Source organism: Arabidopsis thaliana, assembly GCF_000001735.4.
Source record: "Arabidopsis thaliana chromosome 1 sequence".
Classification (NCBI taxonomy): Eukaryota; Viridiplantae; Streptophyta; class Magnoliopsida; order Brassicales; family Brassicaceae; genus Arabidopsis; species Arabidopsis thaliana.
The window spans coordinates 10,827,352-10,840,940 of NC_003070.9; the positions used below are offsets into that span (position 1 = coordinate 10,827,352).

The following is a 13,589-nucleotide window of genomic DNA, read 5'->3' on the forward strand; positions in this document are numbered from 1 at the left end:
GTCTCAAGGACTTCTTTATTTGTTTTGAGAGTAAAATTTGCCTAATGATATGATAATAGTTTTAAGAGAAATTAGATAGATGACATAAATATGATATTTTTTTCTTCTTAATAAGAGCCATTTTGTATTTTGATAATGTGAATTTTTTTTAATAACATGTTTTTTTCTTGCATTGTAATTTTGTAACATAGATAAAATGTAAATTTGGAATCATAAACTTGAACATGTATTTACTAAATTGAATATTCATCTAATAAATTATATGTTACTAGATGAAATTATGCTTCCCTTAGCTATGAAATAAATTATAGAATTGTCCAAAACCCAATTTAAGTCAAATAATTGCTATTTATTTAATTTATCTCCAAAATATTGTCATCTTGAAGGAAAAAATATTCTTTCTGTATTTTAACTATTTGCAATTAACATAATAATTTATTAACTATTGTGTACGCAAATTTAATCTTTAATTTGTTGCTAAATTAATAGTTTTGGGCAAAATTTTGGTCAACAGTTACTAGTTTTTAGAGAAATGTCAGTTGACTTGATTAAAACTTAATAAATTAAAAAAAAAAAACAAATTTTCTTCCAAATTGAAAACTAAGAGTTGTAGATGATTTTTTTCAAAGTCGATTGAAAGACATAGAGATTGAAATCGAATTCACATATTGTGACGAAAACACCATGAATAAATGAAGGACAAAATTTCAATTTCTAAGGGATAGCTAAGAATTTTAGAGGTTTTATGAGTTTATTTGGAAATCTAGAAACCTTCCAAAATCTGTTAGTTAATAATAATTTAATTACATGGAGTTTTCTTTGGTTTTGCCGGGACATGAGTTTACTTATTACCAGTTTCAAAGTGACAAGAAAGAAAGGAATGGTAAATGAGTAATGAGGTTCTTCGTACTTGACTTATTTGGTGAAGAGAACAAACCAATCAGCAAACACAGATTTTTAATTTAGTATCATTAATTTACTTGTTTGTTATAAATAATAATAAAAACAAATATTCAAGGAAAGGTTTTATTCTCTGCTCTTTCTTTTCCAATCTGTTCCAACAAAACAACCCATGTTCATCATTTCTTCTTTGTCCAGATAACTCTTTTCAGCTTTTCTGTATTCTTTCTCCCTCTTAACATAATTTGCCTCTTTTGTTCAAACCCAGATCTTTCTGTTACTTGTTTTCTCATTTTCTCCATTAATTCATTCTCCATTTCGAAAGAATCTTACTTTGTTCTTTGTACTTCTTGTGGACTCTTCTGGGTCGTATTGCTTCAGATCTACTAGCTAAAAGGAGCATGAAGTTGGGATCTTTGGTTTGTTTTGTGCCTTCTTGAAAAGAAAGTTTCAGCATTTTAGTTTCTGATTGTAAGAACAAAAAGGAAATTTCTTTCTTGAGACTCGTTTTAAGCCCTTGGTTCTCTTGCTGCTTCTCTGCTATTGTCTGGTGGAGGCTAATGAACAAAGAAGAGTAGCTAGATAGGGTTTTGCTTATCTGTAATTGAACACTCTCTCTCTTTGTGAGATTCAGTTGCAGTGATCGATTGACTCGGTGATTTTAGGATTCTTTGAGTGGCTATGTCGAAGCTGAGGAAAAAGTATCTGGAACATCTTCTATGTGTGTTGATTTTCTTTACTTATGTTATTGGCTATGGAGAAGCTCAGTCCAAGAGCTTCCTTGTAGATTGTGGCTCAAATGCTACAACCGAAGTAGATGGAAGAACATGGGTTGGTGATTTATCTCCCAACAAGAGTGTGACCCTGCAAGGATTTGATGCCATTACTGCTTCGACATCGAAAGGAAGTTCTGTTTACGCTGAGATATATAAGACTGCTCGTGTTTTCGACGCTGTGTTGAACTATACATTTGAAGGTATAACTCAAGGGAATTACTTTGTTAGGCTCCATTTCAGCCCTTTCGCTATTGAAAACCACAATGTGAATGAGTCTTCTTTCAGCGTCTTTGCGGATGGTCTGAGACTGATGCTTGACATCAACATCGCGGGAGAAATCGCGCATAAGAATCTCATCTTGGAAAGCACTGGTCACAATGCTACTGCCTCTTCTTTGGTTAAAGAGTTTCTGTTACCTACTGGACCAGGAAAACTGGTTTTAAGTTTCATCCCGGAGAAAGGGTCTTTCGGGTTTGTCAATGCTATTGAGATAGTCTCTGTTGATGATAAGCTTTTTAAGGAATCAGTTACTAAAGTTGGTGGAAGTGAAGTGGAGCTTGGTTTGGGTGGACGAGGGATTGAAACTATGTATAGGCTAAACGTTGGTGGTCCCAAGCTAGGTCCAAGCAAAGATCTTAAGCTTTATAGAACATGGGAAACAGATTTAAGCTACATGGTGATTGAGAACGCTGGTGTAGAAGTCAAGAACAGCTCAAATATCACATATGCTTTGGCTGATGATTCTCCTGTGGCTCCTCTTCTTGTTTATGAAACTGCTAGGATGATGTCAAACACTGAAGTCTTGGAGAAACGGTTCAACATTTCTTGGAAGTTTGAAGTTGATCCTAATTTCGACTACTTGGTTAGGCTTCATTTCTGTGAGCTTCTTGTTGATAAGCAAAACCAGAGGATTTTCAGGATATACATAAACAACCAGACGGCTGCTGGTAATTTCGATATATTTGCTCACGCGGGCGGGAAGAACAAAGGTATATATCAAGATTACTTGGATCCGGTCTCCTCTAAGAACGACGTTCTCTGGATTCAACTTGGACCTGACTCATCTGTTGGTGCTTCTGGAGACGCTCTTCTGAGTGGTCTTGAGATTTTCAAGCTCAGCAAAAATGGGAATCTTGCTCATCTCATCAGGTTTGATTCGACTGGTCACTCGGTAAGTGACTCGAAGATGCGGATTATTTGGATCAGTGTTGGTGCTGGTATAGCAATTATCATTTTTTTCGTGTTCTTGGGAATCTTGGTAGTATGTTTATGCAAGAAAAGGCGAAGCAAATCAGATGAGTCGAAAAACAATCCTCCCGGGTGGCGTCCGTTGTTTTTGCATGTCAATAACAGTACTGCAAACGCCAAAGCAACGGGAGGCTCGCTGAGACTGAACACTCTTGCAGCATCTACAATGGGAAGGAAGTTTACACTAGCCGAGATTCGTGCAGCAACTAAGAACTTTGATGATGGTTTAGCTATTGGAGTTGGAGGGTTTGGTAAGGTTTACAGAGGAGAGCTTGAAGATGGAACACTCATAGCTATAAAACGAGCCACCCCACATTCTCAGCAAGGGCTTGCTGAATTCGAAACCGAGATCGTGATGCTCTCAAGACTTAGGCATAGGCATCTTGTGTCTTTGATCGGGTTCTGCGATGAGCACAATGAGATGATCTTGGTTTATGAATACATGGCAAATGGAACTCTCAGGAGTCATCTCTTTGGAAGCAACCTTCCGCCATTATCATGGAAGCAACGGCTTGAAGCTTGTATAGGCTCTGCGAGAGGATTGCATTACCTTCACACAGGGTCAGAGAGAGGAATCATTCACAGAGATGTCAAAACAACAAACATACTATTAGACGAGAACTTTGTGGCAAAGATGTCTGATTTTGGGCTGTCGAAAGCTGGACCGTCCATGGACCATACTCATGTGAGTACAGCTGTGAAAGGAAGTTTTGGTTATCTTGATCCTGAATACTTTAGAAGGCAACAGTTAACAGAGAAGTCAGATGTTTACTCTTTTGGTGTTGTGTTGTTCGAAGCTGTTTGTGCTCGAGCTGTTATAAACCCAACTTTGCCTAAAGACCAGATCAACCTTGCGGAATGGGCTTTAAGCTGGCAAAAACAGAGAAACCTCGAGTCCATCATCGACTCAAATCTGAGGGGAAACTACAGTCCTGAATCGTTGGAGAAGTATGGGGAGATAGCAGAGAAGTGCTTAGCGGATGAAGGGAAGAACAGGCCAATGATGGGAGAAGTGTTATGGAGCTTGGAGTATGTTTTGCAGATTCATGAAGCTTGGCTTCGCAAACAGAATGGAGAAAACTCGTTTTCGAGCAGCCAAGCGGTAGAAGAAGCACCAGAGAGCTTTACTCTTCCAGCTTGTTCCAATCAAGATTCCTCAGAAACTGAGCAGAGCCAAACAGGATCTGCTCTTCACAATTCGGCTTAGAGGAAGCAATTGGATTGGCCAGTCCCAAAATAATTCTTTTGTTCTTTTGTTATAATTGATTGTGATCTATCCAGAAGCTCTTTTGTAATAGAGCTTGTAATATACACTGCAAATATAATTTCCTTAAGGTATTCGTTTAATCATTCTTTCCATTTGTTTCCTTCGCTAATAAGTGCACCAGAAGTTGTTTGCTGGGTTTCTTCAACTCATTCTCACGCACAATTACTCAAGGTTCTTTCCAAATAGTAGAGAAAAACTTATTGAAAGAGTTCTAAACGATACAGCAGGCTTAATGCTCTGTCTAAAGGCAAAGACATGTCTTAGCTAACTGCAAAATGTAAAGAGTTACAAATACTTGTTTGGTAAAGCCACTCAAAAACGGAAAATACAGCTTGGTTCCTTTCTCGGAAATGGATAGAGCTTCAAGATCCAGAGAGGACACCGCGGATAGGTGGACAGACGGATGGATCTCATTTCTTCCCACCACCGGAAACATTGAACTTGAAGAAAATGATATCTCCATCCTGAACAACATATGTTTTACCCTCCTGTCTGTATTTTCCTGCGGCCTGCATTAGTTGAAGGGATTATAAATTAGACCAAGTGTCATCGCCATGAACATTATAAATATAATCATGCCTCTTCAACGAGGATATCTTGCACAGTGGAGAGCTTCCTTAACATTTTCATGTCTGTTTTTAGAGGCTACTTACTCCACCGAGACCTTAAGAGATTGTAGAAGGAAAAGAAGTTATAGACAAATACCTTGACTGCAGGTTCATTGCCAAGTTCCTTGAGATCCTCGAATTTCATGACCTGTGACATCAACAACAACATTGGAATAAATCACATTGAATTTCAAAACAGAAAAATATTTGATTAGATATGGTTTGCATTAGGATTCTGCTTTGATATCTACAGGCCTGCATCGATACTAGGAAATCAACACCAAGATGAATATAAGAATATGCAAGCAAGCATTTGTTTTTGTCAGTGAAAACATAAGAAAGATTATATAAACTCTATAACAGAACAAATCATCAAAATCTGGAGGGGAAAGGCTTTACGCATGTAAATTTTAGGTAGGAATAAACTAGTGAATTGACCAAGATTCAAGAGAAATGAGAAAATGGTACCTCAGCACAAATAAATCCTCTCTCAAAATCAGTATGAATGGCCCCTGCAGCTTGAGGAGCCTTTGACTGCCGTCTTATTTGCCAGCACTTCACCTGCAAATCAAAGTATCATTGATGGATGTATTTTATAAACCATCAAATTCCAGTAACAATGCACTACTTGACACATAACACTGATCATGCACTACCAAATAGCTCATTACAGAACAATTATGCTTAGAAGAATTTCACAGAGAACTAGAGACTAAAGCGTGTAGTGAAGCCAAGTAAAGTGGGACTGTTAATACCTCATCAGGCCCTGCTGTAAAGAAGTATATGAGGTTAATTGCTGAAAATCCAGTTTTGATGATCCTCGGAAGAGCACTGTCAAAGCAGCAATGGCCATAAGATTCAATTTAACAGATTCATAAAGAAAAATCATCTTCAGGAGCAACTATTCATTCGCAAGGTGCTGTTCTTTTATTCCTAACCTTTGCAGTTTGTTCTCCTCACAATACTTTGCTGCTTCATCTGGGGCCATATCAGCGAGACTCCTTTCAAACACACCACTGAAAGGAATCATAGTATCACCACCGTGTTCTTGAACCCTACATAATGATGAAACAGATATTTTTAGTTTAGGAGAAGTATAATAAGGTAAGTAAATGTGTAAGCACGTAGCCATATTAGAAACTTTTGCAACAACCAAGGGGCAAAATGTTTTACTTATTATTCAACATAGTTTGTGAAAGGATATATATTAGTACCAGGCATGAATCTTTGGCAAGAACTTGTTTTTCTTCCTCTGATAGTCTCTCTCATTCAGGTTAATCTGTAATTTAAATTTCAGAGTAACCAGTGATCACAAAAAGTCCAACCAAGATGCCTTAATAGTTCTTACACTGAGATGAAACACATAGTTGAAACAAACATGAAAGCATAGAGATCAGAAATAGCTAAGGAACACACTATGGTTAAATTTGGGGGCAAATAGTGTCACAAAAATAGACAGTATGACCTACATTTTGCAAACTGACCCGAAAAAAATTGAGGGAACAAAATTGTCGACTATAGATATGAAAGAAGCAAATGCATTTATCTTGATAGAAACAATGGTAACAGAAAGAGATGAACATTCAAGACTACTCACCAAGTAAACAACGGGCTTTGCAGAAAGCAATTGGAAAGTGTTCAAAATCTCGATATCAGCTGTTTTCCAGTCCCCAAAACGGACATCCTTACCATCTTCTAGCCAAGCTTTTACCTAAACCAGAGAGGTACAGTCATTTTTTCGGCCAATTAATAATTAATGAGCAATAACATTTGCAGAACAAGACTGCATGGTTGTCAAATTATAGCATACCTTTTGCAAGAGCTCAAGTTCTATTTTCAGCTGCTTGTCATTGCTCCTCTTCATGCTCTTCTCGACATCATCAATCTTCTTTCCAACAAATTCAATATCCTAAAGTTGCACCAAAGAATTCAGTTTGAAACCAAAACAACAATGGATGAAATGAAGATCCAACTAATACAAAAAACAGACTACTGTATTAATATACACAGAAAGGATTTCACGAGTTTGGAGATATAGCAGTCAAATATCTGTTTAGAGATTTGATTCACCTTTAGCCGCAACTCTTCAGTAATGGTCTCCAAATCTCTAACAGGATCCACGATATCGTCGACATGGATAATATCAGCATCTTCAAAAGCACCTGCATATGTTCAATCGAAAAGTCACTAACCACTATATAACTGGCAAGATATCTTACTATCAGCAACTATTAAAGAAACATCCCCGTTGTTCAAGAACAGATATGCTTGGAGAGGAAAACATAAACTAACTATCGCAATGGCCCTATAGGTATCAAATGGGAAGAAAAATATATAAAGGTTTTTAACCTGTCTCTCATTGAAAAGCCTGCTCAAGTAGAAATTCAAGACAGCACAAGTAGCAGTACAGTCTAAATTATTCATCAAATCACGCATCACACTAAAACAAAGCTGGCACTAGGAGAAAAAGCGAGAGGGAAAAACCATACGTAAAACATGGAAAATTCCATCAACTGCACGAATATGGGACAAGAAGTTGTTTCCAAGACCCTGTCCTTCATGAGCTCCTCTAACAAGCCCAGCAATGTCATGAATTTCCAAGAAAGCTGGAATCTGAGGCATCAAAACAGACAGAAGTCAGCCCATTCATAAAGTAATTCAGATAGTAGTAATCTCTTCCTTAACAGCAAGTCATGAAATAAAGTTACAAACTTACCTCACTCTTAGGCTTGTAAGTTTGGCAAAGCCAATCGAACCTCTCATCGGGGATATTCACACGTGCCTCATTAGGCTCAATGGTACAAAAGGGGAAATTCTCAGCTGGAATTGAAAGCTTTGTAAGAGTGTTGAAAAGAGTAGATTTTCCAACATTTGGTAACCCAACCTGCGATGCCACAAACAATTCCCATAGTGAATAACATCAATACTTCTCCATATCATCATATCAACCATGAACAATCAACCTTAATCACTGTATCAAAGAAGCAGTTTCTTAAATATGGATTAAACATCTAAAAGAGTACAGTGACAAACACAACGAAACAAACAATATCATCATGCATCACTGATGAGTTAATAGATCTCTCCCGGCAAAACTCAGAAGAAGAAAAAAAAAAAAAACTTTTATCGAGGAAAGTATTGCGATGAGCAAATCTACCATTCACCATTCGAAATTAATCAACTTGGATTCTAAAAGAGAGATGAAGAGAAAAATTACAATTCCGATCTTGAGGTGAGAAGAGAAACGGCCAAGAATAGGCCTCTCTACGGGACCTGCATCTTTAGCTTTGGCTTTCGGAGGCATCTTTCTCAAAGTCTCGAGCTTGAAAGTGAAGCGAAGCTCTAAGATATTCTAGGGTTTTTGCTGATTAACAAAGCCTAGCAGAAGAAGCTACAAGACGCCGACGCCGAGGTTAAAGAGAGATTGCTCAGCTGGTTTACGGACCGGTTTAAATCGGAGGGTCAATTCCCGGTTTACTTTTAACCATTTGCGGGACATTTACCAAAATACAAAGAGCTATTTTTAACCAATTTTGTGGACAAAGTAAACCCAATATTGAACACTAAACCGAGAAATCAATCATTCAGCATTTCAACTTAACCAAATTAAACCGAAACTCAAATTAGGTAATCATAAACCAACTGACTAAATTTTACTTCATAGATGTTCTTCAAAATTTTGCTACAAAACCACATGCGATCAGATAATACCACAGACTCGCACAAAACTCATGTCAACTTCTTTTTTTTAGAGTTTACGCACTAGCTAAGAGATTGTAATAAGAAACCTACATTGCAAAATTGCATTCCCTCTCTCTATGACTATTAGATTAAGAAGGATTCAGGAGGACTAGTGGATGGTCTGATTCTTGAAGGCATCTTCAAGAGCCTCTCTGTTTCTCGCATGAAAGAGTGTTTCGGAGTTGTAGACATCGTGTTCATCTCACTATCAAGTTCAACGTCATCGTCAGGTTCCTCCGCACTGTCTGCATCTCCATTCACTATGACCTCATCACAAAGCTCTTCGTCACCATCTTCTCCATAAGTCGTTTTCACCATTGACCAGAAGTTGAAGTTCGGGGAGATGTAGCTTCAAGAATTGACAAGAAAACACGTGTGAGAAAGAGAGTTCAAGCCTATCCAATGCAAATACTTTGATTCATCACTTGTTTTATCATATTAAAATAATTTTCAATGTCATTTCAAGACTGTAATTAAGATGTATGCAGTAGAATTTGTATCAAATATGCCCAGGTCGGGTAAATTCATCCAGTGAGTCAAGAACCTTGTGTAAGATTCTCACATTGATTTGTCCTTACTTTGGAAGAGAAAAAATAATCAAGAGTAAAGATAGCAAACCTGCTAGACATTTTCAACAAGCACGGGTCAAACGGGAAGAATGTGTCAAGCCTTTCAAAGCCACCAAAAGCACGAGAGAGCTCAGACTCGTGTAGGTCATCGAAAATGAAGGATTCTGAGACAATGAACAGACCACCAGCTTTGGCTTGTTTAAGGAACTCGGAAACTACAGATGGAAGACACACCTGTTCACACAAAATGAATGGTGCAAGCATAATGCATTTGATACTTGGAGTGAAGACTACTTAAAATAACAGTTGAGCTATGAGAAGAAAATGATTAGTGTAAGTCACCCACCAGTAGTGGGTTTAGTTTGTGAGATAAAATTGACTCCAATGATCTAAACTGCGATTGAAAGCGAGGAATCTCCACTATGGATCTCATTCGGAAGCATAGCACATACAAGATTGCCTACAGTCATAGAAAAGTAACAACTTTAAGCGATACATGACATAATAGCATATGATCCCAAACGCCAATAAGCTTCTGGTAAGGGTGTGAACATTAACAATGATTGATAACTAGAGACGTCAATGATTTCACAGAAGAGTTCTTAAGGAATCAAAAGCCATAAGATGGTCTTAAACTTGGACTATACCTGACATCCAGAATAGAACACTTGATGTGCTTCTGGCTTCACATCATCATTGCATGTTCCGCAATATTCCGCACACTCGTCCACCAATCTAGGATTTCAGCAAAAGAGAAACTATGTTACAACAAAGCGAGACTTAAATCAGATCAAACAATTACATTTTCCATTTTTTAGCAATACGTACCTTTTCAACATGCTAGCCACAAAAGAAGCAGGCAAAAACTTTCCACGAGACAAATAGCTAGCTAGATAAGCCACTGCACTCATCCTGTTAAGTATAAAGAGAAAACAAAAGAATACACAAGTGGTGATTAGAACAATATTAGCTTCATATCATGCAGAGAAATCTTTACCAAGAAGGACAAGATTAAACTCGCCTAGTAAGTCGACATGTGTTGCTGGAGAGATATATGTCCAACAGCTTACTGGCAAATCTCACACCACAATTTTCAGGATCTAGTGAGCATGCATAGAACATCAGAAACTGCAGATGAAAGTAGAGTGAGTCTAAGCCAAGACATCACATGCCGATAATGAACTAATGCTAGAAGCCTACAATGAAAACTTTGTAGTATGTAAGGTGATAGCTTTGATGCCTACCTGTGAAAATTTTGTTTTGTATGTGTTCAGAATATAGTTCTCGAACGACTTAAAGAGGATTTCAAATACCTATGCCAAAATGAAAAACAGAAACACCAAAAGATCAATGAATCTACCACAAAGGAAAGGAAAAATATGTTGAACAAGTACCATTTGGTGCCATACCTCATCCAAACGATCAGAGTTTTGACAGGATTCTAGATGATGAAAAAATAGGACCATCAATTTGTCCAACAGTTCAGAGACTACATTTCCACCTGAAGTATTTTGTTTTAGAGCCCCCACTGGAAACTGCAAAAAGAGATCAAATTTATGAATGATGACACATTCTTCTCCAGGAAACCAGAGGTCATGTCTAACATTTCACAACAAGAGAAAATGGTATCTTGTCATCAAGTAACTTTCGATCATTACTAAACAGAGTAAGTTTCGGGATTTTGCAAAGATAGCAAAAAATTACACTAACCCTACCTCGTCTCCTTCATTCATAGTGCTTTCAACTGCATCTTCAAGTTCCATATCAAACATGCCTCCATTAGAGTCATCACATCCACTTACCAACTACAAAGATGCTCAAGCATATCATTCACTTGCCACTTTACTTAGTGGCTACATTTTTATAAAAAATTAACATCTACTTACATCTAAATCTAGCATCCTCTCCATTACCATCATAAGAATCACGCTGCCAACAACTTCTCCGATTGAGCTATTCTCCAACCTCAACAGGTTATCCACATATGTCACTATAGACTTCAAGACAAAAAGATAGTTTCAATTCTTTACCACCAATATGACCTCACTGTTACATAGTCTAAACTATAACCAAAAAAAAAAAAACTTACAGGGTCCTTTTTGTCAATTTTACGCATGTTCTGCGCAAGTATAGACACTAAATTCCAGGGAGCAAGAGGAATTAAATAAGAAATCTTGTGAAGGGCTGCATGCACCCGTGGATGAACTTCCTGCATCTTTTTGACTAATTGGGTTTGTGAAACTTTATGCTTAAAAGTAGGTTGACTGAAATTTCTTACGAGCATATTCAAACAAGGATCCAGATATTTTCCACTAGTAGCGGCCTCATGATGAGAAACAACAAAAACACAAAATGTTATTCTCTACAACCAGATTATAAATTCATTGACATTAGGAGTAGTTGCTGAGTTGTGTACCAGTGATATGATTAGGTCCACCAATGCATCCATTACACTAGGTCTGTGACTATGATACCACAAGCTCATCTTAAAAATCTAATCACAATAAATGGGATGAAATTCAGAGAAAGGATAGAAGGGCATGTCTTTAACAAGTATATATGGATTCAACTGTGAGCTCATGCAATAAAAACTTACAGCTTCAAGAAGATCTTTATGATGAACTAAATCTATCCAAGCAACGGAAACTGATAGACTTTTCAAGACTGTCTGCAAAACGAATGAAAATGGAGATATTTTAGTAACAACAAATTCAAAACAAGAATTGATTGTCATATGAGGGAGGAAAAGGAAACACCTCAAGCTGTGCCACTGCATCGAAATCAGCGTCTTCTGTAAGGCACATCACTGTTTTAAGCTGACTATAATCGTCGGTATCTCCCTGGATTTGATTAAAGAAAACACTTTTAACGAACACGAACACACACTGACACACACATATATATACATAGTGTACTTGGAAGAAGTAACATCTGTAGCAACACTCACATTTTGGACAGATGCAAGGGCCTTTCTAACGGCAAACACCAAATCTGTGTCGGTATATTCAGCGTTGTCCATTGCATTTGAGTTGAACGGAACACTCGGAAATTCTTCTGCTCCCATTCTCTATGAACACAAAACACAGCTACTGCTGCTACTTCAGAATTTTGCCAAGAATCTCCTTAATTTAACCTACTAAAGAACAAAACAAACCATCAAAATGCAAGGAGCACGAAAGTAAACAGTAGATTATGTATAAAGCCCCCTTTAAGAAACCACCCTAACAATTTGCTTCTAAACCAAGTAACGACGCCTACTATTGAAATCAAAACCAGAAACCATCATAAACAAAGGTTAAATAACTCACAAAAGATAAACAATTGTACTCTCTCTGCTTCACTTAGCTAAGCAGCTCAAGCACCAGAAGATAGCGAATTTCGTCGGAATTTGAAAAATTAATCCGAACCCGGGAAAAAGGAGAATAAATCACGAAAGGTTTAAGCTTTGATGTGACTCTCCAACGTCTTCGTCTTCTTCTTCTCTGTGTCGTCGGCTAAGGAGTCAGAAGAAGAAGAGAGAAGAAGTTCGATGGATCCGCGAAACTAGGCCTGGGATTTCGGATTAAACCGAACAAACCGAACCGAACAAACCGATTTTTTCGGTTCCGATTACCGACTATGAAGAGAAGGCTAAACCGATCGGCAAAATTATAATTGGAGTTCGGTTCTCGGTTCGGTTCGGTTCGGCAGACATAACCGATCGGTTTTCTCGGTTAATAGATACTACCTATAAAAAGATAAAAAAAACCTAGATCTAATCTTCATAGCTTCTTGTTCTCTATCTCGTTTCTTCTTTTCTCCTTCAACCTTCTTCTTGCACCTTCGTTATTTTCATAACTCTTCCTTCTCCATCCCTTTTCTTTTGTTCTCTTCTTCTTACTCCGCCTCGACATCGATCCATGCCAGTGTTATTCTAGAGAGAATTAAAACGTAGTAGCCTAATCATCCTCATCCATGGCTATTTTAAGTCAATTCTCTCCATTGCATGTGGTGTTGACTATGGTAGCACGTTAGGGGCAGATTTTGTTACGGAGATATTCTCATCCCTCGCCATTGTCGTCACCGTCTCCTTCGCAGATCCGCTGGAGGGAGAGAAGAGGGTAGCGGCGGCAAGATACCATGAACCCTAATTGTTAATGGGCTTAAATTTATTTATTTTGGGCTGAAGTTTATTTTCGTTTTGGCCCCTTTATTAATTTGTAACTGTAATTTTTTGTTTATCTTGGCCCATTCTACAATTTTTTTGACCCAATATCTTGTTTTTGGGATTACTCGGTTTGAATTAACCGAATTTAAAAAAAAATCGGTTTAATTCGGAGTTGATTTTAAAGCCTATAACCGAACCGAACAAATTGGGAACCGAACCGACCCGAACCGAATCTTTATTCGGTTCAATTCGGCAGAATTTTAAAGAACCGAAAAAACCGAAAAACCGATTAAACCGAACCGATTAACCCGAGTTAACCGAATGCCCAAGCCT

The 13,589-nt window shown here is 37.7% G+C and overlaps 3 protein-coding genes across 5 annotated transcripts; 1 reads left to right on the forward strand and 2 right to left on the reverse strand.

Moving 5' to 3' along the window:
- The first annotated feature begins 1,021 nt into the window (after positions 1-1,021).
- Positions 1,022-4,305, forward strand: HERK2 (hercules receptor kinase 2). Its single transcript, NM_102794.2, has one exon. The coding sequence runs from the start codon at positions 1,582-1,584 to the stop codon at positions 4,129-4,131; it is 2,550 nt and encodes an 849-aa protein (NP_174345.1). The 5' UTR covers positions 1,022-1,581; the 3' UTR covers positions 4,132-4,305.
- A 16-nt stretch (positions 4,306-4,321) lies between these two features.
- On the reverse strand, positions 4,322-8,284 carry AT1G30580 (GTP binding protein). Its single transcript, NM_102795.3, has 12 exons — positions 8,017-8,284; positions 7,516-7,683; positions 7,289-7,412; positions 6,870-6,961; positions 6,610-6,708; positions 6,397-6,510; positions 6,014-6,078; positions 5,738-5,854; positions 5,555-5,630; positions 5,268-5,360; positions 4,897-4,947; positions 4,322-4,700 (listed from the first exon to the last, which is right to left on the reverse strand). Exons 1-12 carry the CDS (start codon positions 8,101-8,103, stop codon positions 4,602-4,604), a joined length of 1,185 nt encoding a protein of 394 aa, NP_174346.1. The 5' UTR covers positions 8,104-8,284; the 3' UTR covers positions 4,322-4,601.
- Positions 8,285-8,383: 99 nt separating this feature from the next.
- On the reverse strand, positions 8,384-13,521 carry AT1G30590 (RNA polymerase I specific transcription initiation factor RRN3 protein). Of its 3 annotated transcripts, none has more exons than NM_001332911.1 (16): positions 12,418-13,521; positions 12,057-12,245; positions 11,866-11,949; positions 11,706-11,777; positions 11,526-11,603; positions 11,199-11,432; positions 10,996-11,106; positions 10,825-10,914; positions 10,519-10,644; positions 10,354-10,422; positions 10,131-10,237; positions 9,938-10,021; positions 9,757-9,844; positions 9,456-9,569; positions 9,159-9,343; positions 8,384-8,889 (listed from the first exon to the last, which is right to left on the reverse strand). In NM_001332911.1, exons 2-16 carry the CDS (start codon positions 12,171-12,173, stop codon positions 8,625-8,627), a joined length of 1,824 nt encoding a protein of 607 aa, NP_001320919.1. In that variant the 5' UTR covers positions 12,174-12,245; positions 12,418-13,521; the 3' UTR covers positions 8,384-8,624. The 3 variants fall into 3 exon arrangements, with proteins under 3 accessions (NP_001320919.1, NP_001320918.1, NP_174347.1); NM_001332912.1 differs by having other exon boundaries at positions 8,411-8,889; positions 12,057-12,242; positions 12,418-13,494; NM_102796.2 differs by having other exon boundaries at positions 8,443-8,889; positions 11,526-11,594; positions 12,057-12,242; positions 12,418-12,654.
- Between the last annotated feature and the right edge of the window lie 68 nt (positions 13,522-13,589).